The 22,724-nt window shown below is 39.6% G+C and overlaps 2 protein-coding genes across 17 annotated transcripts in view; one reads left to right on the forward strand and one right to left on the reverse strand.

The window, feature by feature from the left end:
• MBTD1 (mbt domain containing 1) overlaps window positions 1-18,353 on the forward strand; it is a 39,400-nt gene extending 21,047 nt beyond the window's left edge. For 11 of the 16 annotated variants that reach the window (XM_054846100.1, XM_054846099.1, XM_054846090.1 and 8 more), the window contains 7 exons: window positions 212-267; window positions 549-653; window positions 1,513-1,660; window positions 4,255-4,337; window positions 4,655-4,889; window positions 5,558-5,635; window positions 14,341-18,353. In XM_054846100.1, the coding sequence (XP_054702075.1) occupies window positions 212-267; window positions 549-653; window positions 1,513-1,660; window positions 4,255-4,337; window positions 4,655-4,889; window positions 5,558-5,635; window positions 14,341-14,459 (824 nt within the window). In that variant the 3' untranslated portion in view covers window positions 14,460-18,353. The other 5 variants (XR_008579700.1, XR_008579701.1, XR_008579698.1 and 2 more) reach the window with 5 other exon arrangements.
• Window positions 18,354-18,947: 594 nt separating this feature from the next.
• LOC129214829 (nucleoside diphosphate kinase) lies at window positions 18,948-22,513 on the reverse strand. Its single transcript, XM_054847072.1, has 6 exons — window positions 22,487-22,513; window positions 21,550-21,905; window positions 21,040-21,172; window positions 20,358-20,459; window positions 19,618-19,730; window positions 18,948-19,198 (listed from the first exon to the last, which is right to left on the reverse strand). The coding sequence occupies exons 1-6, from the start codon at window positions 22,511-22,513 to the stop codon at window positions 19,081-19,083; spliced, it is 849 nt and encodes a 282-aa protein (XP_054703047.1). The 3' UTR covers window positions 18,948-19,080.
• Window positions 22,514-22,724: the final 211 nt, after the last annotated feature.

Here is a 22,724-nt window from a genome sequence, read left to right on the forward strand (position 1 = left end):
TCATAAATGAAACTGTTATAGAGGTATTTCAGGTCGAAGTCAATAAGGAAAATAGATGGACTATGTCCTCCAGATTTTTGTGGTAGCCTTATTATAAACCGTGGGCCTCCCACACCAATGATTGCATTCTACTAGTTAGCATATTCAGAAAAACATACTGTCTACTGTATTAACAAAACTTCCGAATAATATGTACTATTATGCCTTGTAGATATTACGAAGAAACAGGATGGCCACTTTGACGCACCCCCACATTTATTTATGAAGGTGAGTTTGCTAGCAAGGACGCTATTTCCTCAGAGTTGATTGAGGACCTTTAGTTCCTGGGGCGTGTAAAACAGACCTGAAACTCTACTTCAGTCCTGGAAATAGGCCCAGCACAAGCATTACTTTTTTTTTTATTCAAACACGTACCTAATCTTGCTTCCTTGACATAAGCAGAGATGATAGAACAGGTATTTGAATCTGCTGCTTTGATGGTATGGGGTTGTATTTTGTTGTAGGCTTATTAGATTCTTAGCTTCTGGTGCTGTTATGTGATTCTTTAGGTAAAAGAGGTTGACGCAGCTGGAGAATGGTTTAAAGAAGGAATGAAATTGGAAGCTATAGACCCCTTAAACCTCTCGGCAATATGTGTGGCCACTATTAGAAAGGTAAGAAAACAAATGTGTATTTTGGGAAGGTAGACAGGAGTCCTTTTTTCACTCACCTTTATTCAGGTTTGAAACAAAAAGCTCAAAACAAAAAAAAAATGCAGTTCATTCACACAGTAAATGTTTATGGAATATGTCCCTTAATTGTTCATATACAACTGCTATGAAAAAGAATACTCATGTAAGTTTGGTGGTTTTTTTTTTTTTTAATTTAAATTACTTTCATCTCTGGAAATTGATCCTTACCTTTAATTAGAATATGTTTGTGAGATTAATTTGCAGGACAATCTTCTGGTAATTATACCAAATGTTTTGCAACTATTCAAAAAGAAACCTCATCTTGCTTACTTGCAGAAGTCTATGAAGGCATTTTAAGGATGTACTTTTTTCCTAGCTTGATTGAAAGGGATCCCATACATGTGAAATCTGTTTTAAAAGAGGAAAAAAATGTAAAAAGTAGCTTAGCAGAATTGCATAACCTTGTGGACTGTGGTTATGATTTTGAGTCTTTTCTTACTAATGGTATGCAGAATATCCTTGCAAGCTAAAGAGTACACTGAATTATAAAGCTTTAGAAGTAGAGCTTAAGTTCACAAGAGAAATAAACTAGAGATCAGAAAAAGGAAATGTTCATCTCCTAGTTTGCAGTTAACAAAGGTACATTTGACAATAGAACACACGGTCTTGGAGACAGGTATGATTTGGGGTTTTTTCTTTTGTTACAATTAAATGTCCTTCTAAGTGTACTTCCATTATTATTGAGTTACTTTTCAGTCTTTTGAAACATGGCATGCTTTCTTTCTAGCCTTATCACAGAGTTAAAGGTATTTAATGTAAAATTTTGTTTTTCTTTACAAAGGTTTTAGCAGATGGCTATCTTATGATTGGGATTGATGGCTCAGAAGCAGCAGATGGGTCTGATTGGTTTTGTTACCATGCCACTTCCCCTTCTATTTTCCCTGTTGGTTTCTGTGAAATTAACATGATTGAACTAACTCCACCCAGAGGTACATATAGCATTCTGACCACATTTTATTTTGAATATTTTTCAGTGATATTGTATGTGCCATATGCTTTGTTTCTTAACTCAGTCTACAAAATTCATGTCACTTTTTAGGACTTTCTCAAGTCTGAAACAAATACAACAGCGTAACTTCCAAGTAATCTAAAACAGAGATGATAAACTTCATTTAGAAAAAGTCAAATTGAACATCTGATTGATTCTCTGGCTAAAATAATTTGCTTTTGCAGTCAGAAATTGAGGATAGCCACTAGTTCAATAGTATATCCATTAAGTGAATGGGAAGTATGCTAGTCACTAAAAGGACTGTTTAGAATATGTCATTGCTTGGGAAGTCCTGGCCACCAAAAGGGCTAACAAATGTTGTAAAGAATCTCAGACTTAGGCTAATTCACCAATGCCAGTTAATTTTTTGAAGAATATGCACAAACTTGAGCTTTGAGGAAGTAGAGCTAGATGCTGTGTAATCCCTTCTGTGAGAAAAAGCTGTCTGTCCACTAGCATGTATGCCTACGGAAGACTGTTGCCTTCATTTTTCCTTTTTATTGTCTTGGTCTAGCAATTTATAAAGAGGATTGTAACTAGCTGTGTAACAGCAGATAATAATGGTTTTCTATGGATTTTTTCTCCGTTCTCATTTTTGCAGGCTTCTACTTGTACTTATTGCATTATTTTTCTAGGTAATAACTGCAAAGAGAGTGTAATGCAACACGAAGAAAATAATTTCATATCATTTTCATTATTGCACGCTAATGAATCTGTCATCTTTGAGTACGTGGAAAGTGCAGTTGGACAGATTTACTATTAATTTTCAGTCAGCTCATTTAGTGACCTTATTGCCTAGAAATTCATGAGTATAATCACCTCTCAAAAATACGTGGTGGAAGTCTCTTACAATAGAAAATTTTTTTTCTGGGAGGAAAAAGCATGCATATCAATACATATAAATCAATTTAGAAATACATACATTAAATTGACAATGTAGAACAGGAAAAACCTCCCTTCTGTAATGAAAACTTTCCTCTTTCCTCTTCAAACACTACTTACGCAACAGCATGTGAATTTTGTTGTTAGCGTATTTATGATACTTCTGTGCTTCTTGTATCGTGGCAACCTTATTCTTTATCTGCATGTGTATTTCTCCTTCTACTGCAGTTTTCTGTAACAGTCCTGTTCATCCACTGAGAGGTGATAATAAATCACACATAAAATAATCTAAAGTAATTTGAAAGAGGAATTAACATGAGTAAAATGCAGAACATAATGTGCATTAACATATTTAATAGGATCAAAGCAATCAAAGCTTCTTGGCTCTTTGCTTTCCAAATTATGGGCTTGAAAATGGACGGTTCCTTAACTCTTGACTACTCTAACAAGGACCACATGCACATGTCTCTAGTGCACGTGATGAGAAGTTAATTAAAGGACTTACGTACAAATACATTGGTCTAGCCAGAGGAACTGTGCATTAGCAAGAAAAGCATTAATATGCAAAACTGATATGTTACTACCCTTATTAATTGTCAGCTATCCAGCTACATCTGTTCATGCAGATATTACGTACCTAATGTGAACACTCTTTTCCAAATGGCATTTAGCAACGTGGATAGCTTAAAGCCCAGTGATTTCACAGCAACTTATTTAAATTCATTCGTTCCAAACATCTTCATCTCTTGCTGAAATCAGTAGAAGATGAAGCTGCTTAGACACTTTCAAGAATGAGATTACATTTTGGATTGTGAATGTTAGCTACCTTGTGAGTCTGGCCCTGTGGTGCTGAGCTGTGGCTCAGTGGGAGCTCTCTACCCTCACTTAGGTGAGATCCAGCTGTTTCCCATAGCTCCCCATGCCATGCCTGCTATGCTGCGATATTTTTCAGAATGTCCATCACTGCATACTAATGCAAAGGAATCTTTCAAGCTGTTGTTGCTCCAGCTAGAATTTGAGAATTACTGGTTTAAGTAGTTGTAGAAGTTGCCCAAACCAAAAAATAGTCCTGCGTGTTTTAGGCATATTCAGTAGATGCACAAAAGCTAAATATATCTGAGAGATTATTTTCTTCCCTTTATAATAGCTTTTTAGACTGGGGGGGAAAATCCTATAATTTTGCATCTGATTGGTATTTTTAGCCTTATTTAAGTTTTAAAATATCCATGCTTGTTCTTACCACTCCGTTCCTAACAATTGAAGTGTTTCAATAGTGGAGCTCTTTCCCCACAGGAAAGATACTGGATGTGCTTATTTACATTGATCTGTTCTGGGTCATTTGTGTGGGGCTTTGTAGAGATCCAGGATCTACGTGGACAGAAAGCTTCAAGTATGAATGATTAATCTTAACATTAAATGACACTTTCTATATTATCCAGAGGTTCATTCATCTTGTTTGTGGCAAATGGGCTATGTCCAGATGACTGTCCTGTCCCTTAGACCAAAGCTCAGAGAGTGGAAGTTTCTGATGTTAATGTTTTGCTTCTTTGTTGTCTTTTTAGCCATAACACAGTGCCAATATACTATTTTTGTTGTGTTCTTCATGCATGAAGTTTGCAGTTGATGTATGAAAGTGTTATTTGAAATTCACAGGTTATGCAAAACTCCCTTTTAAATGGTTTGACTACCTCAGGGAAACTGACTCAATAGCAGCCCCTGTAAAGCTCTTCAATAAGGTAATAAACATTATACGTGTATATTTAAACTCTAATTAGTATTATCTTTACATTTCTGTCTCCGTAGTCCATGGGATTGACCCATTTCTGTGAATACCATTTTGAAAAACTAAGACAGCAGAGACTTCTAGAAATAAGAACCATTTGAGTATATTAAGCTTAAATGCTTCTGAAATGTTAAATAAATACAGGGGTACATGAAACTTCGTAACTAATACTTGGTATTTTCCTCATTAAGATGACTGAAATAGTCACTTCAACACTGTGCTTAAACCATCTTAATTAACATGTTTCTTTACTGATGTTTGCTTTTCCAGGAAGTTCCAAACCATGGGTTTCATGTTGGAATGAAACTGGAGGCTGTTGACCTGATGGAACCTCGCCTGGTATGTGTGGCCACAGTAACTCGCATTATCCATCGTCTTTTGAGGATACACTTTGATGGGTGGGAAGATGAATATGATCAGTGGGTGGATTGCGAGTCCCCAGACCTCTATCCAGTGGGATGGTGTCAGCTAACTGGATATCAACTACAGCCTCCAGCACCACAGTGTAAGTTCCTGTTTTGTAAATAACATAACGGTTGCTTACTGGTCCTTGGTCGTGGGTGATGATTTTCCTAACTTCATCCTTTTCTAGTTGGGTCACCAGGTATTACAAAAATAAAACAAATTCTTGCTAATGCTTAGAAGTAGATAGTTCTAATTTCATCCACCTTGACATTTAAAGTACTTCTGGGCATTTCTGTGACTACTTCCTGTATTTAATGCCAGAATATGCTTATTTGATCCAGGGAAAAAGCCTGTTACTTACTCGTCAGTTCAGGATGATATCACTGGGAATATATATTGCTTTAAGGTTGCAAATATATATGCTTTGCATACTGAATTTCATGGAACTCAGCGTGTGCATAGCTATTCATGAGCAGAAGTATTTATGTGAGAAGGTTGTATTTTATTTAATGCATTAAGACTTGTCCTGTCAGGTCAAGTTATATGATAATAATTGATAACTGTATTTGGAGAACTGTGGGTTGTTTAATGGGAGGGTAATAGTAGTTATTGTTAGGAGTTTAATGGGAGGCTTTTCCCACAATAAAGGTATTCTGTCTTCGTTTGGTCACCAAGGAGAAATTCTGTAGCTGTATAGCAGCTTTGACATATTCTGAAGTGTTTTTCCAAAATACCGATCTTTAATTTTGAATTCTTAATTTTTTGCAGCATCAAGAGATAGCCAGTCGAGTTCATCAAAACAGAAGAAAAAAGCTAAATCGCAACAGTACAAAGGCCATAAGAAAAGTGGGTGACAAATTAGTGTTTACACTTTTCCTGTCATTTAAAAAGTTTGTGGTCTCTCCTTAAGTCCCTATTCTATTTGGAAATGTTTGTGTGTAAACAGGTGTTATGCTTAAAGGTGCAGTATGCCATAAAAGGAACTTTTTCATTGAGAATAACCATTTTTTATAACTTGCAACAGGGTTGATGTTGCTAATAATAATCTATATGAATCGTAGGTGGACAACTGTTAAAATATTTTTGGTATTTGGACATCATTTTAGTTAATAAACTGACTATATGTGCCTTATACAAAATACTCAGGTATCAATTAACACAGTTTTAATTCTGCTCTTTGTAATACAGGTGTAGGAATAAGAACCAAGTTACTTGGATCAGAAAGAATGAGATGTAGAAAATTGAAATTACCATCTAGCTGGTTCCTTTTTTTGTGTTTAAAAAGTTGCCAGATCTTTAGATGAGACATCTGTGGGAAGCTGCATTTAAATAAAACTTCTATATTTATTATTTATAAATAATTTATTTTAAATATTTTAATATATTATTTTCAGAAACAATAAATAGCATTGCTCTGTGTGACTATTCTTGTCACAGTAAAGATATTTTTAAGAATCTGAAGTATTCAGGTTCTTTCCATAATAATTGTTTCCCTTAGGAACAAATTATCTTCAAAATTCACAACCAGTTTGAATTTGCACAAATAACACATTTTTCATTCTTCTGTATTTTTATTTTCATTACTCTGGTTTAAACTGAAAGTCTGTTCTGTATGAGTAACATAAAGGGAGTAGAGGCAACCAATCATAAGAGCACCTTGTGCCTTCTCCCATCATTCTTCTCTGGAAATCAGATCCATCTGTATTCTCTCTAAGTAATATTCTAGGTTCATATGGCAGTCTTATTCCAAAGGTTCTCAAGCAATTTTTCCAATAATTTGACAGTTTTGAAAGGCAGCTACCTCTGGAGTCAGGAGCAGCAGCAACATGGCAGCCATTGTACAAGAAATGTGCAAGAGATGACGTGGTAAATGAGACCATAGTGTAAGCCTGTAGTCTTGTTAAGTGCTACACAATTTTTAAGTATGTTTAACTCAAGGTTTTACAATATTTATTTTTAAAAAAAAAAGAACCGATTATAACTGCAGGGGGAGGTTTTTTCTGCCACATAAGAATGAATAGTTTGTCTTGATAGAAGTAGGTGGTCTAGTTCCAGACAAGCTTGAGAAGTGGGCCAGTGTGAACCTCATGAGGTTCAACAAGGCCAAGTGCAAGGTCCTGCACCTGGTTTGGGGACATCCCCTGGTATCAATACAGGCTGGGGGATGAAGGGGCTCAGAGCAGCACTGTGGAGAAAGACTTGGGGGTATTGGTGGATGGAAAGCTGGACGTGACCTGGCAGTGTGTGCTCACAGCCCAGAAAGCTACTCGTATTCTGGGCTGCATCACAAGCAGCGTGACCAGCAAGTTGAGGGAGGGGATTCTCCCCTTCTACTCTGCTCTCGTGAGACCTCCCGCCCTGCAGTACTGCATCCAGCTCTGGGGTCCCCAGTACAAGACAGACATGGAGCTGTTGGAGCAAGTCCAGAGGAGGCCATGGAGATGATCCAAGGGCTGGAGCACCTCTGCTGTGAGGACAGGCTGAGGGAGTTGGGGTTGTTCAGCCTGGAGAAGAGAAGGCTCCAGGGAGACATTATAACAGCCTTCCAGTACCTAAAGGGAGCTACAGGAAAGAAGGGGACAAACTTTTTATCAGGGCCTGTTGGAAATTAGACAAGGGGTGATGGTTTTAAACTAAAAGAGGGGAGATTTAGACTAGATGTAAGGAAGACGTTTTTTACAATGAGGGTGGTGAAACACTGGCACAGGTTGCCTAGAGAGGTGATAGATGCCCTGCCCCTCGAAGAGTTCAAGGCCAGGTTGCATGGGGCTCTGAGCAACCTGATCTAGTTGAAGTTGTCCCTGCTTCAACCTTAAAGGTCCCTTCCAACCTAAACTCTTCTGTGATTCTAGTCTAGTTCCAGACAGCCTAACTATGTATATTACATTTGGAGCATCCAGTCATTATGCTGACTCGTTCTCTTGGTGCTTCCTTGGAAGCAGTGGAGAGTTGGAAAGAAGGTGCAGTATTTTACATGGCAGACATACGGGCATGTCAGCTACAGAAAAGGGTCTAGAATCTGTCATCTTCAACAGGCCTTGCTTTGTTGTCAAGATATTTTCTGATAGGACAGCCTAGCAGACCATCAAATCAACAGTTTTGTTGATGTTGAAAGTTACTTCACCTGCAGATCAGTAAATTTGACTCGCAGTAGTCTTTAACAGTCTTTAATGAGATGTTAGGAGAGAGATGTGAAATACTCTTCGAAGCGAGAATGTTAGGCCTTTTTTACTATTAGAACCACTATCATCTTGACTTATTTAGACTTGTTTCCAGAGAGTTTTGTTGCTCTGAGACTTGAGTTCATCCAAGTATAAAATTAAAATTTTAAGGCACATTCCCTGAAAGATAGGAGAACAGTTTTCCCCATCCCTTAAAAACTGACTCTGAAATACAGAGGCTGTTGAAATCCAAGCTGTGCCGTTGTGCTGATGTGAGGTGTAGCTGCTTTGCAGCTGTTCTCAGTAAAGTGTATTTTCTGATGATGAATCCTGATGTGGTCTCCCTAACTTCTGGACAGCCTTATCTTACAAAATATCGATCATTTTGATGACTTCAGTATCACTGACAGTGCTGTGATTGGAGACTTCCTAAAGGTGATGTGGATTTTGGAAATTTTAAGATATCTTGATTTAGGAGAATTTCTTAATCCATAAAAACAAGTAAAATTGGAGCTGAGAATACAGCTGTGCTTTTTTCTTTAAAATCCACAACAGGCAACATAATGTTAATTTCCCCCTCTGTCATTGTGACTTACGAGTAGTTAATAAGGATACATTTATTAACGAAGACAGAAAAATTAAATGTCAGGTTGTTACCCCTTTCATGTAGAGGCTGATCATAATACATATGTTCCTAGACTTCTTTTAAGCATCACTTGTTGTTATTGTTAAAAGTTGGGGATGCCCAAACAATTTGTTTTGGTGTGATTATTGATACAGAGAGTGTGAAATAATGTTCTTTAAAGCTGTAACAATGTCTTTGGCCTATTTTAAATAAGGAAACTGTCCAAGAGGGAGTAGAAATTAAGTAGCATCCTACCTGGCCTTGCCTTCAATAAAGCTACTGTTTTTTTAGATTTATTATGCTGCTATGCAAGCAGCTTGTCATGTTGACAGTGAACTCATTCACTAGTATTTGGATTGTAGAGATATGCTTATTTTATGCTTTTTAGTTTTCTACTTTTATTTAGAATGTTTTATAACTGTAATGTGTTCTGTATGCATGCAAGGTACCAGGTGACTGAATCATGCCTTGGGTCTTCTGCTTTTTCCCTGTATTCTCATCCAGTAGTGTGTCCATTGCTGCTGCTTGATTTCTGTTCAAGGGAAGGAAAATCAACTTTCATGTAGTTTGTATGTTTACTGGCTAGTTATTGCATTACTTATTAATGTCTAATTGCAACCATAAGTTTTGTGAGTGCTTTTGTTAATGCTTGGGAATCGCTCCCAATTTTGTTTCCAATAGTGTTTATTTCAAGTGGGTAGGATTTTGTACCAAATTCCCTCTGGTCAGGAAGCTGTGCAGATGAATGCTTGAAGGGTAACTTAGCAGTTTGCCTAGACAATTCATTAATAATGTAGTATGCAGTATCTGCTCCTATTGTCTGCTTTCTAGTAGGTGTATATATTGGAATAAGGTTGTTGAAACGATAATGTGACCTCAACATTTTAAAAGCTAGGGTTCCGCAGACAATATTCTGCCTAATTATGGTGTGATCTCTCTAAAAGGCTTATCCTGTAAGAATAATATTTAAGCATGGTGATGTCTTTTGCATATGCACAATCTAGTTACTTTTTCTCTTCAGGGCTATGCTTTTGTTTGTCATGTCATCTTTACATTGCAGTGCTGAGAATACTTAAGCATTAGCAACCGTAGTTTTGATACAGCTGAAAGCAATGGAGATGACGTACTATAGTGCTTCTATCCCTGATGTTGTAGAGAAGTTTCCTTGGGCACAGAATCAGAGCATCTCAGTGATAAAGGAGGAACACATTAATAATCTGCATGGAAAATGTTTTCATAACATTTTTACATGAATGCAATGTTTAATAATTTGAAAGCATTTTAGAAGGTATTTTTTCTAAACACTGAAATGCTTGTTGATGTTTGTAAGGCACTGTAAAAATGGGAAGCACTGTTCTAAAGTAATTAAGAGTATGCATTTTTAAACTAGGTTTTTGGAGGTGATAAACTTTGTTTGGGTTGGATTATTTCCCCGGAATCATCCTTTCTGTCTCTTAGGCGCACACACTGGAACAACTGCAGTTTGAAACCGAGCCCATATGACTTGGGTGTCCAGCCAGAGGACTGCATGCTGACTGTGCAGTGTAGCTGCAGCAGAAGCAATTTACGGCATTTGTATTTCATTGATAAAGTATGAAATAAGTGGATCCAGTTTTTAAGCAATGCACTTAAAGTCCTACCAGCCAGTCTCTAGAATTCAGTAACTAAAGTGTGGTTGTTGAGAACAGTATTCCCAATAATAACTGGATGGTGCCATTGTACAGGCCAGAATTGGTGATTATGAAGCAGAGCCATTTCTCAGTGAACAGTCTGAGTTACCTAATGCACTTTAACCCAAGCGTTTATTTTAGTTTGACTTGATGTTTAGAGAGGAAGATACCAATTGGGAAGAAACCTGTCAGTTTGTCCAGCCCACCCATGACAGGTGAGGTGCGGAGGAGCTTCTCTGGTGATGACGAGTTGACTCCTCCTCCGTATCGAACCCTTCCAGCACAGACAGCCCCAGAGGCCTTCCAGCCTCCCAGGACTAGCTGAGAGCTCAGTCCCAGCCTCAAAACAGGTAACTAGCCGCATCAGTCTCTGTTACTGCAGAAGGAAATGATGGACAGGGTGGGGAACTAAGCATGGTCTAGCGTGCAACATGCTGACTCATCAAATCTTTCTTTTTTTCTTTTATTTTTCTTTCAATTTTTTTTTCTGTTAGAGAGCTTTTCATTCTCACTGGTGCACCATGTCACTGAATTAATCATAGAAAAGGATTGCAACTGTGCTAGAACTCCATAGGAGGCTATATTGTAGGTTACCAAGGCACAGAGGAGCTCTGCAGAGTTTTAAAATACAAAAATGCACTCTGTGAAACTGCATGGTAATGTGCATTTGGGAATATTTGATGTAAGCAGGAAGTTAGTGTGGATTATCTTTTGCAGAGAAAGTAACTGTACACAGTAAATAAGGGGTGATTTTTGCCTTTGTGTCAGAAGAGGGCAGTTATCTGGGAAAAGATCTTCAGAATGTAAGCAATATTTGAAATTGTGTAGGTTACTAATATAGAAAATTATTTGAAAAGAGTTTGTCCTTTTAGAATTGATCTCTTCCCTATTTTTGCTGCAAAACCTGGGTTTGGTTTGAGTATTGACAGTATAATTGTGCATCTGTATGAGTGAGCAGAGGAAAAACTCTTAAAAATTCATTTATCAGTAATATTGAGCAAGTAGATTAAAACTTTGAGCTTATTTAAGGACAGTTTATGTAATGTAATCAACATTTGATTATAGAAGTCTACTGCAAGGATCTGGTAGTTTTTTCTCTCCTGTTTTCCTGATAGGTATGGCAATATAATATAGCAGTTAAATTATTTCTAACAAATATGTTGTGGCAATATGATCTGCTGGACAAAATGAATTATGCTTTCCCTGCTGGACAGCTGCCAGGTTGATAGATTTAGCTTCAGATTTGCTTGATTTACATTCCCTTAAACTTGCTCTAGTCTGTGCAGGCTGCCATGTCAGCACTTTTCACTGACTGCACAATACATCCAGAACAGTTTCTCTTGCTCACACATTATCCATTAAGCAACGGGATGTGGTAACCTACTTGCAACCTTTAGACCCCAAGAAAAATCTTGTGTCTCTTCTGTACACCTCTCAACACTTCTCAAGAACTCCATTTTTACTTCAGTTTCCTACTCATGTTTACATGCCTGTCTTTTAACAGAGTCTTTGACAGAAAAGAGAAGCCTTGCTTAGGAGAGAGCATTCTGCAGCATTTGTTTCTGCACAGCTTTTCTTCTCCTACTGCAAATCTACACCTACGGTGCATTTCTGTAGTGCACTGATGTGCACAATCTGAGTTTTCAGTCATATGAAATACCCGTGTCCTTTGGTTTCTGACACCCGCTGCTTTCTGTGATCATTTTGGGGGACCTTCTCAAAGTTCTGAATTTTAAGGGGCTGGACAAAATTAGTTTTATTTCTGATGTAGCCTGATCGTTGTCCAAAGATGTTTAAATTTAAATTGAAACCAGCAAGACTACACCCTTTAAGTCTAGGAAAGAGGGCATCACCCTGATATCGTAAGTTAAGAACACATTTGAGATCAGCTGGAACTTACTAATTGCATGCATACTCCTCGGCACCGTACGCTGCCTTACATTTTAGTAGCCGTAGCTGGGATGTAGGCACATTGCAGGAGGTGTTTATATGGCTTTGAATGGAAGTAGTGTAAGATTAGTAATGAGACAGCTGTCTGTTCTAAAACTTCTCGTCTATCAGAGATTTCCGTAAGGCTTATGAAACAACTCTTTGCCCTTTTGTACTGTCGTAAGCACAGAAGGTTTCAGTACTTCTCCATCTTATATAGTATTGAAATGGTTTTGCTCTCTAGCAAAGCCGTGGTGCTTCTTTAGCATGCACAAGCGCTCCGCATCTTTGCATCATGTGAAATGATCTTTTAAGCACTGAAATGCAAGTGTTGGACAGCTTCACTTTTCAAAAGAGCCTATAGCCAGCCTGTCAAAGGAGGAGGCTGTTCTGAGAGACTCACCCTACTTCTGCACGTATTCTGGACCATATTGCTCCATATGTTTTGGGGATCTGAATGGCATTGCATCAGACAGTCTGTCTTTGTCTCCAGGCAAATCACTGAGACTATTTAAAAACGGAATACCTTGTGCTTCTGCATCCCTGTTACTTCCTAGATGATCAGTCAGATGACTTCCATTGGCTTTTTTAGTATTCTTTTTTCAAGTAACTTGGGAAAAAAAAGTAACTACTTGTATAGCTGCAGCTAAGCCTTTCTTATGTAGGATTGTAGTTAAAAACTGTATAAGAGGGACAAATGAAGTAAAGTATCATTAAATATCTAAATGTAAGGATTTAGGTTCAAATTAGCCAGAGGCAAGCCAAATTATGGAGACTTGTTATTACTTTTGTTACCTGCAGAAGCATTCTACAAGCACTGGAAGTAGAGAAGAAAAAGAACATGCCTGGTGGATTGTATCCCTGACCTCTGTGTAGCCTTTGCTTAAGGTATTAGCAGCATATCCAAGTATCCAATTATGTGTCTTATCATTTAGACAGCACTTTTGTGTCCTCCACAGACCATGATTCTTGATGAGGGTTGGGCATAATACAGGGAAAAGTATTTAGGGGGGAAACTAAAAAGCAGGGGATTGAGGGACTGTGGGCTATGTAGGCATCTACTCAAGAAAGAAATGAGGAGAGCTTGCATTATGCTGCAACTTTTTGACATTTTTTTAATATCTTAATTTTCAAATTTTATTTTTATTTAGCACAAGAGTTTGTTTCAACATGGAAGATGACATAAATAATAAAAGAATAATCAAATGACTTGTAAGTTATTGCAGGGCTACTGGTAGCAACAGGCTGTGGGTTTGGGTGGTTGGTTGTTTTTTTTGCTTTCACCGCATATTTCTGCGTATAAACTTTGTATTCAGTAGCTGTAAACTTTAATACTCTTCTCATTCATTTGGTCTTGGAGAACCATTTATTTTTGTATAATCAACCCTTTAATGTGGGTACTGCACCTTTAATGAAAGTCTTGACATGTTTTGTTTTCAGTGTTCTTTTCATTGTGCTCATATTTTGATAGTTATCACTATTCATTAATGAACCTGGAAGAGTAATTGTGACATTACTGCTATTCATAACATCTTTTTTTATGTCTTAGATCTCATTTCTATTTTCTTTTTACAAAAGAAGAGAGAAGATTAAAACTACAAAAAAGATGTTTTGCTTGAATGAAACTTCTGGGATCTTAATATTTTAATGATGTATCGAGAAATCTCTGTCGATGTTTTTCCTGTCTCACATAGACCATTTACAGTAATTGCGCAAAGTAACGTGATTTGTAGCTTGTAAATGGCCAACAGTTAACCTTATTTTTTCTTGCATAAAGACTAAATAGGAAGTAAACCGTAAACAAAAGAGTAAACAGTAAAATAAATGTTCTTCTGAGCAGCAGTCATTATTTCAATTAACATGGCACAGTTACCTTCTTAAACCAGTGTTTTAAAATATTAAATTCTTCTGAAAACCCTGTAGAGAATATATTATTGAAAGTAATTTGTTCAAATATGTTAGAGCATAACTTAAGGTTCAGTTTACGGTCAGAAAGCATCTACTTTCTGTGGGATATTGAGTGTTAAAAGAAGAATCACTAAAATGCAGAATGTAAGAAAATGGGAAATCTGAGGTTGGTTCCCAATTTAAATAATACTAAGTAGATTTAAGGAAAAGTTGTACTTTGAATTTTATAGATCTTAAACGTTCCTCTCTTATTTTTAGTGACTTCATTGCAACTGAAGGAGGAGTTGCTAGATGGAGAAGAGTATAGCTACCTTCAAGGAGCATCTGATCAGGAAAGCAATGGATCTGCCAGTTACTACATCAAACAAGAACCATGAGGCAGCTCAGAAAAGTGAGGGGCAGAATACTGGTGATAGGAAGAGAGCCTTTCTCCAAGACTGACTGATTTTGTTCCCACTTGGATGGTACAGTTCAGGTGACTGTACCTGGGGCACTTTGCTAACTGTAATGAATTAGACTCCGTTCAGAATTTTTTGGAAGGGTGGGGAAACTATTTTAGTGAAAAAGATTTTTCAATTTATTAAAAACAAAAATGGACACTTTTGTGTTGTATTTGAAGCTTTTGAAAGAATTTTGTAATATTTTCAAGTTCAGATTTATTGTGCATTGTTAACAAGAACTGAAATTCTAATTTTTTGGTAAGATTAAAGTTTAATTAGCATGATTGTGGGAAGCGGTTGGAGGAAGATATAGTTGCAAATACAAATGAACTGTCACAACAAATGAACCTTTTTGGTACAAGTTGGGAGACTTTTAGACTCTTGTGAACTGCACTGGTCACGCCTCTGTTTTTTATTGTGAAAATAAGGCATTTAAGCCCTAACTGAGAGGCATAAATTGTATGTGGAAGATAGTCCTGTAAAGCTCTACTCAGTGAGTAGCCCCAATTGCAATGGAGCCATCGCCTGAGGAAGATTTTAACTTTTCAAGATGTTTTTATTTAGTTTAAAATACTTTTTTTTATAGAAGATTTTTTAAAAAAAAAGTTCCTTAGGGTCTGATTCAGTGCCCATTAATATCAGTAGCCTTGTTGCCACTGACTGCAGTGGGCGTTGGATTGGGACTATAAAGCTCTTGTCTGTACATGAATGTCTGTAGTCTTGGAATGCTTCAGCAACTGTTTACAGAGCCCTATGCCATACTGGAACTTCAGAAAATTCCCTCATTTGGAAGATTAGTTTTAGCTATGAATTTAGACTAAAGCAGCAGCTTAGATGGACAGTAACTCAGGCCTCCCTTGGTAGTGGGAAGGAACTTCTGAGTATTCTTCTGATTTTTTTTTTTTCCCCCATTCAGAAAGACCTAGGTGTTTCCTTACCATCTTAAATATTTACTTCTGAACGTTCAAAACCGATGTTCTGCGTGGTTTCAGGTGAGCTAAAAGGAGCCGTACATTGTGGGTTAAAAAAATGAGTTTGGTTCTGCACAGCCTGCAATATTCTTTTCTTGCTGCAATAGTCTAATATGGAAGTTGAGACTTGAGAACAGCATATAAATCATACACTGTCTAGTATAGAATTCATAAACTGGATTTGCTTATTGCCTGGAATCCTTGTGTCTCACTTCAAGTACCCCATTAGCCTCACCTGCTTAACTGTCCAGGTTTTTTAAAGGCAAAGTCATGTAAAAGGGTGAAAATGACTACCAGTAAAATACAAAGTATTTTAATGTGAGCTCTTAACAACATGGATTTTATCTTTCCATATTTTTAAACTTTGTACATTTTTGTAAATGATGTCATTCATGGAGTTGATTAGTAAACTGGTTAATCAGCTCTGCAGAGCTGTGACTGGGAAAATGTGCATCAAGAGCTTTAGCTTTTACCAGTAAGGTTCATTAACTAAACTCTCAGGAATTTACTGCATATGTTCTATAAGTGCTTCTGGGTCTTAGCAGGTCCCCTTCAGAGCAGTACAATGATCATCTGACTCGACCATAAATTAGGGCTTAAAACAAAAAAAGAATCAAAGTGATTAATGCCTGTGTTCCTACAGCCTAAGAAATGCTTTAAGGATATCAACCCCCAGAGCCCCAGGAGACCATTTTTGTATATTGTTGTTTGAGCTTAAAAAAAAGTGCATAGAAAGTTGAAAACCAGCAATTTGATTATTTTCTAAAATATTGCTCTAACTTGAGTACATAGTATTGGTAATATGCACAGGTTTACCTCATTCTATGCAAGAGGGGTTAATTATGTAAAGTTTTGTATTTACTACTGGAAGTAAAAAATGTCCTGTATAGTGTAGGAATGTCTGGAATTCTATTCTCCCTTACTGGTAAAATTTCTTAAATAATGACCCCTTTTTAACAACAGCTTATATTGACAGAATCTGGTTATCAGATTAGAAGTCTCTGTAACTTCAGGTGGTAAAGACATTTTAGCTCTCTAAAACAGCCATAAAAAGGACTTTGTCAGGCTTGGTAGACTTCAAATACCCTCTCTCAGATTCTGACCCACCCCTGACGTTTCTTTTGAACAGCCTGGATTGGAGAAGTAGGATTAGAGACCATTGTAACCACACTTTAAGCCTTGATTGTTTTTTTTTTTTTTTCCTGTGTTCTCCATTGCCTCCTGTAAAATCCAGCTCTGCGAGCATTGATTTGCTTTGGTAAGTACATCACTATTGATTTTTTTTTTTTAATGCAACAACTTGCAGATTGTCGTAGTCAGCTGGAACAAGGTTGGCACAGTCTTGTTTTCTTCTCTCATCGATAGCTTCTGACTTCAATAGAAAAACTGTTGCATTAATTTGTGTTTCATAATGTGAAAATTTGGGTTAGTCCTGAATGAGGTACACTGCCACCTCCTGAAACCTTGGGCTTCTGTGCATTGCCCAGGCTCAGAACTTGGTTTCCCAGTCACACCTGATGTCTGAGTTATCGTCTTCAAATGTCAAGAGGGAAGATGAGCACTTAGGTTGAACACACTTCTGCGTTGGAGAAATGTAAGAATCGGATTTGAAGTCTGTCAGTCTTTATAAGTTCTTTAAAACTAGGTATTTTATTCATTAAACACTAAAGTATGTGAGTTGACTTGCATTCTCAGATAGACACGTGACTTCAGTAGGAGTTGGGTGTTGAGATTTATGGGTGAAATTTCTCTCATGTTTCCGAATTCAAAATGTACTGAAATTGTGTAACTGTCAAGTACAGTGAAATCTGTCCTGAGCAAGCCACGAAAAGAACTAATGGAAGTCACCTGCTTAGGAGAGGTTTAAGGAAAATCTGAGCAAAATTCTACTGGGTATTTAGAGAATGGTCCCTTCAAAAAGAGTGGGTTACCTCTTTGCTGGGGTATCCATAGTAAGGCTGCACTGTATTTGTAAAGCATTGGTTAGTAACATGGCTCAAGGTATTTTTATCTTCACTTTACTCTAAGCCAAGTTACTTGGCTAAAAGAGCAGCAAAGTGTTGGACATCTGAAATCTTCAGTGGGGTCAGACTAATTTCAGTATTTGGCATAGCAGGTTTTTATAACCATAAGGTAGCACAAGAGATGTACCTTACTCTGCAGCTACCCTTGTTGTAGTGCTCAAAATCTCTCTGCTGATCTTTTGATTTTTATGTTATTTTAAATACAACTCTTTAACCTTTTCCTTGCTGCATCTGAGGAAAGCTAAAGCAGTTATCAATTCCTTGTTCTACGGATACTAACACGGGTTTCAGTGTTTGTTTGTTTTTTATTGTTGTTTTATGTGATGTGAATACCCTCTCCCGTCAATATTTGTATGATGGTGCTAATATATTTGGTAACAATCCTTTATTGGGAAGGGATTTTGAAAAACTGTGATTTAAACTGAATTTTTTTCTTCCTTTTAATTTTCATATTTAAAACAAAAAGCCACAGCCATTTATACAAAAAAGGCATCAGCTTTGGCCCCTGGGAAAATGTTGGGGCGGGAATCAAGATTAAACCAATAGGGTTTTTACATCATTTCTGTATGTATTTGATATATAGATCAATATCTGTACAAATTTAATCTTTTATTTTCTTGGTAATTTGTGTGGTCGATGAGAGAGATTATTTAAAGCTTTCTCATGCAATGTACATAACTAAGTGAAAAAATGCTTTTGGAGAAATTAATGTTACTTTCATTTTTACGAGACTGCAGATTTTCAGCATGGATGTGAAAAGCATTAAAATTATAACTTTGTGTACAAGATGAAAATAATTCACTAAATTTGCCTTTTTTACACAAAATAAAAATGATAAAAAGTCTTTTTTCTGAACAGTGGTTATTTTGTTTCAAAGGCACTCCTTGGCATGTACATAAACACATTCCAGCTTGTTTCTCTCCTAGGAGAATGCAGATTTAAAAAATCCCCAATTTGCACAACTGTGAATGTTGGAGGGAATTGGGGCTGTTACTCTGAGCACAAATAAAGCATGAGGTAGGACTTTTAATATGAGAAGGTGGCATGAGATAAGCGTTTAATAGAGAGCAAGCTTTGCACTTGCTTGCGTATCTCACGGTTGGTATTAATAGTTGTGTAGGGAGGGGAAAAAACTTTGTCGTGGAGTGGTGTGACATTTTTCTTCCAGTTTAGTTCTGCTGATTTGGAAGTAGCTGAAGTGTGCCTTAGCTCCCTCTGCATGCTGGCTGGGCACTGCGACCGCCATCTATTTCAGTAGCCTTCAAGGCAACTTTCAAAGAAGTCACTGAATTTTTATTCTGATATGCCTGTACTTGGGAGTTGGTGTTAACTATCCCTTCTACCAGAGGAGAATGTTGAACGACTGAGTAAAATGACTTATGTGACTCTTTGAACACGGGGTCTGGTTCACAGTGAATGCACCACAATGATTTAGTTCATATCATCCATTTATTTGACACTGCTGAAAAATGACTAAGATAACCGTGGTGATAATTGCTCCCAGGTCAATAGCTGGAATGAGATGATGTGTTAAGAAGGCACAATTCATTGGGAAAACTCATTTCACTCATAGATCCAATCATGTGCACAAGACTTGAAGTCAATGAGCTCTGCAGGTTTGAACCACAGGTTGATCTCCTTCTGCGCACTCTCCACGGAGTCACTGCCATGAATGATGTTTCTGTGGAAGGAGACAAATACATTGTTTCATATCAAAATACACTTTCAGTAACCTAATAGTAGTTCTCCATATGCAGAAACTTGGATGAAGCATCTAGAGCTGCAAGACACTATTTCAGGTACAGAATTCAAACACCCCCACTAAGAGCAAATTAAGCCTAGCAGGGCTGAGCGGGGCTACTTCACTACAGCAGCCAATGCCACTGACTGATCTTACTCAAAGCTCTGATGGAGTAGCTGTATGTCAAAAAATTCAGTTTTGGACCAACACGCCATTTTCTTATGTAGCAGTTACAGGTTGTGACCTGCAAATAAAATACTGTCAGACTAGGCTAGCTACCCACAGTTTTGACCTTCTAGAACAAAAGACCACCAACAGTGAGTTTTTCAATCCCAACTGATAACAAACTGAGCACAAACCTTCCTACTTGAATGCAGAAGTCACCACGGATAGTACCAGGCTTAGAGTCTGCAGGGTTTGTTTCCCCTAGCATCACTCTCCCAGTTTTAACCACGTTGAGTCCTTCCCATACCTTAAGGAAAAAAGACAAACAAATCTTATTAACCCATGCTTATACAAAAATGCCAGAGATTAACCTTTGCTCATAACTTATACTTTGTAAAGAAACAAGGGCTCCACCAGCAGAAAAATTCTCTCCTACGCCTGTAGAGATGACTAGGGAAAAACTCGCATAACCTGCAAATCCTTATATAAAAAGGACTATCAATGCTGTCACGGTGGTGAAGGAGACACTTCACCAAGCCTCAGCATTAACTGCTGTACCACCTTTCTGCAGTGAATTCTTTTGTTTGGGGGGGGGAGTGCAAAAAGGAATGACACAGGAGATGGGTTTCTGTGGGAGAGGGCAAGCACAAAAACCAAAAAAGATTCTTTGATGCAGAAGACTGGCTTTCAGGAATTTTGCTCAGTTCATGCTAAGTATTTTAATATGCATTTTATACATGCACACCTTCTTTCTTGTTAATTAATAGTAACTTCTTACTTGATTGTCTTCATTTTAATTTTGGTTTTCCCCCTATCAGAACTGGGTAGTTTGAAAGTGTTTCCTTAACAGTGTATCTGAATATTTGAAAACCATTTACAGAGCGAGACAAATATAGTCAAGAAAGTAGCCTTTAAGTAAAATCAAGCTGCTTACCATGGCCACAACAGGTCCAGAGTTCATGTATTTAACCAAACCAGGGTAGAACGGTCGGTCTTTCAGGTCAATGTAATGTTGTTTGAGAAGGTCTTCAGAGGCCTTTAAAGGGACAGATGTAACTTTAAATATCACTTACACAAGATCATAGCGTAGAAGGAGTTACTACAGCTAGTGCCTGGATTCAGCGGTCATTGACATTATCGAGAGTTGCTGCAACGCTAATGGGGGTTTCAGTGGAAGCTCCTGCTGTGCAGTGAAAGGAGCGCCCGACACTGCGGCTTTCTCTGCAGTCGTGTCAGTGGTGTGAGCTGTCAAAATTATTTCTTTGCGTTACAGTAATCCTCAACAATAAGGTGAGCTCGAGATGTCTGGACGTTACGCGACACAACCTTTCAGTCAAGGTCATTTCAGCTCTCAGTTACACTGCATTAAGCCATCTGAGCAAATTTTGTTTGCTTAGGATATGGCAGAGATCAAACATTTGTGCTTGACAGGAGGCCTGGCCCAAAGTGCTGTGCGATGCAGCGTGTCCAGCTGTTGTGCGGATTCAACATCCGACTCCCGTTCGGATGCCGAAGCGGCAGAGGTAGATGCCACATGGAGGTTCCTATTCGGGCGGGCGAGGGAAAAGCGTTTCCCACAGAGCGGCCGCAGGGCGATGCCCGGAGCGGAGACTTACGTGCACGAACTTCATGGCCACCAGCCGGAAGCCCTTCTGCTCGAACCGCTTGATGATCTCTCCCACCAGCCCCCGCTGGACCCCATCGGGCTTGATGGCGATGAAGGTGCGCTCGCAGTTGGCAGCCATCGCGCTGCGGGGCAGAAGAACACGCACGGCTGAAGCCGGCACCGCGGCCCCCCGGCACCGCCTCAAGGTCGGAGGGAGCCGCCGCCCGCCCCACCATGGCGGCGCCCGTCCGCCCGGGCCCACGTGGCACCGGGCTGGGGTTTTGCCTCCCCCGGGCCCGGCGGCGCCGGCCCTGCCGCGCTCAGCCCGCGCGGCCCCGCTCCCGACCCGCCTCCCCGCCGCCCGCCGAGGCCCGCAGGCCGCCGCCGCGCCCGGGGCTGAGGCGGCCCGTCCGCCACGGGGTGACCGCCGCTGGCGCGGCCCACAGCCCCTCGGGCCTCCTCTCCCCTCGCGGAGCGGACCGGAGCGCGGCGGGGGGGGGGAAACCCGGCCCTGCCTCACCTCGCCGGAGCTCCCGCAGCCGCCCGCACCGCAACCGCCGAAGAAAGAGGAGGAAAAGGCGGCGGGCGGTCGCCGGATCCCCCGCCCTGCGGAGAGGAGGAGCCGCCCGGCTTGCGGCGCTTGGGGGCGGGCCTGGCGGGGCCGGCGGCTCGCTTCGGCGCCAGCCCGCGCTGCGGGGATGCGGCCGGGCCGGTCGGTGCCGCCGGGGCTGGCGGCGGCCGCTGCGCTCCCTCAGCGCCCGGCGGGACACGGCCCAGCTGCCGCCGAGCCCCCGCCGTGCCGGGCAAAGGCAGCTGTTGGCCGGGCTGTGCCGAACGGCTGGCGGCACCGGGCCCCTTCACCTGCTCGCAGCCGCCCTGCAGGGTTATCAGCTTTCAGCCGCAGCAACGGCGGCGTAAGCCTTTTCCACATTGAAAAGATGAAGGTTATTTAACTGTACTAAATGACATTTTACTAAGAGGTACTTGCTTTGCTGTTTTCAGACCTATTCCTCCGGTTTGCTAACTAAAGGTTGCTGCTGCTCAGCTAGCTTAACCAACACAGCACGGCTCACTGCTGCTTGAAATTGTATTTCTCGCAGAAAAGTGTAAGCCAGGAAAGTTATCAGTGATTTTGTTGGGACACAGGAAGACGACGTTGCAAAGTGTCAAAAGGCAGGTGTGGAACTGCCCAGTCCCTGGACCCGTGTGATTACAAGAATGAGGAAGAGTGCTGGTACTTTGTATGATGTTTACCGCTTGGCCCTTTACCAAAGGCCTCTTCTCTTCCTGAGCCAGTTACACTCGTATGCCATCACTGCAAGTGTGATATCGATGACGTACCCTCTGCAAAGGTTACACGGGCTCTTATTGATGGGCCACTGACCCCTAGTGGAACTGGACGTGCTCAGACATCTCAGATGTGCAGCAGTATTACAGTGCTCCGAAAGATGCCTGACTTCCACCTCCTCGCGGTCTCGATGCATTAGAAGTACTTATCAGTAGCTTTCTGACAGCCCCCACGTCTCCAGATAACCCACATTTCTCTATTTTGTAGTAAGCAAATCGAGAAAAATCTCAAGTAATCCTTCAAGCAAAAAATGGAACTGGAGACTACTCCTCTCGTGCCCAGGTTTGTCACATGTTCCCTTTTCTCTAATTTATTTCTCGTCTATAACACTGAATAGCTTCAGAAGA

This window comes from Grus americana, chromosome 18 (assembly GCF_028858705.1).
Source record: "Grus americana isolate bGruAme1 chromosome 18, bGruAme1.mat, whole genome shotgun sequence".
NCBI lineage: Eukaryota > Metazoa > Chordata > Aves > Gruiformes > Gruidae > Grus > Grus americana.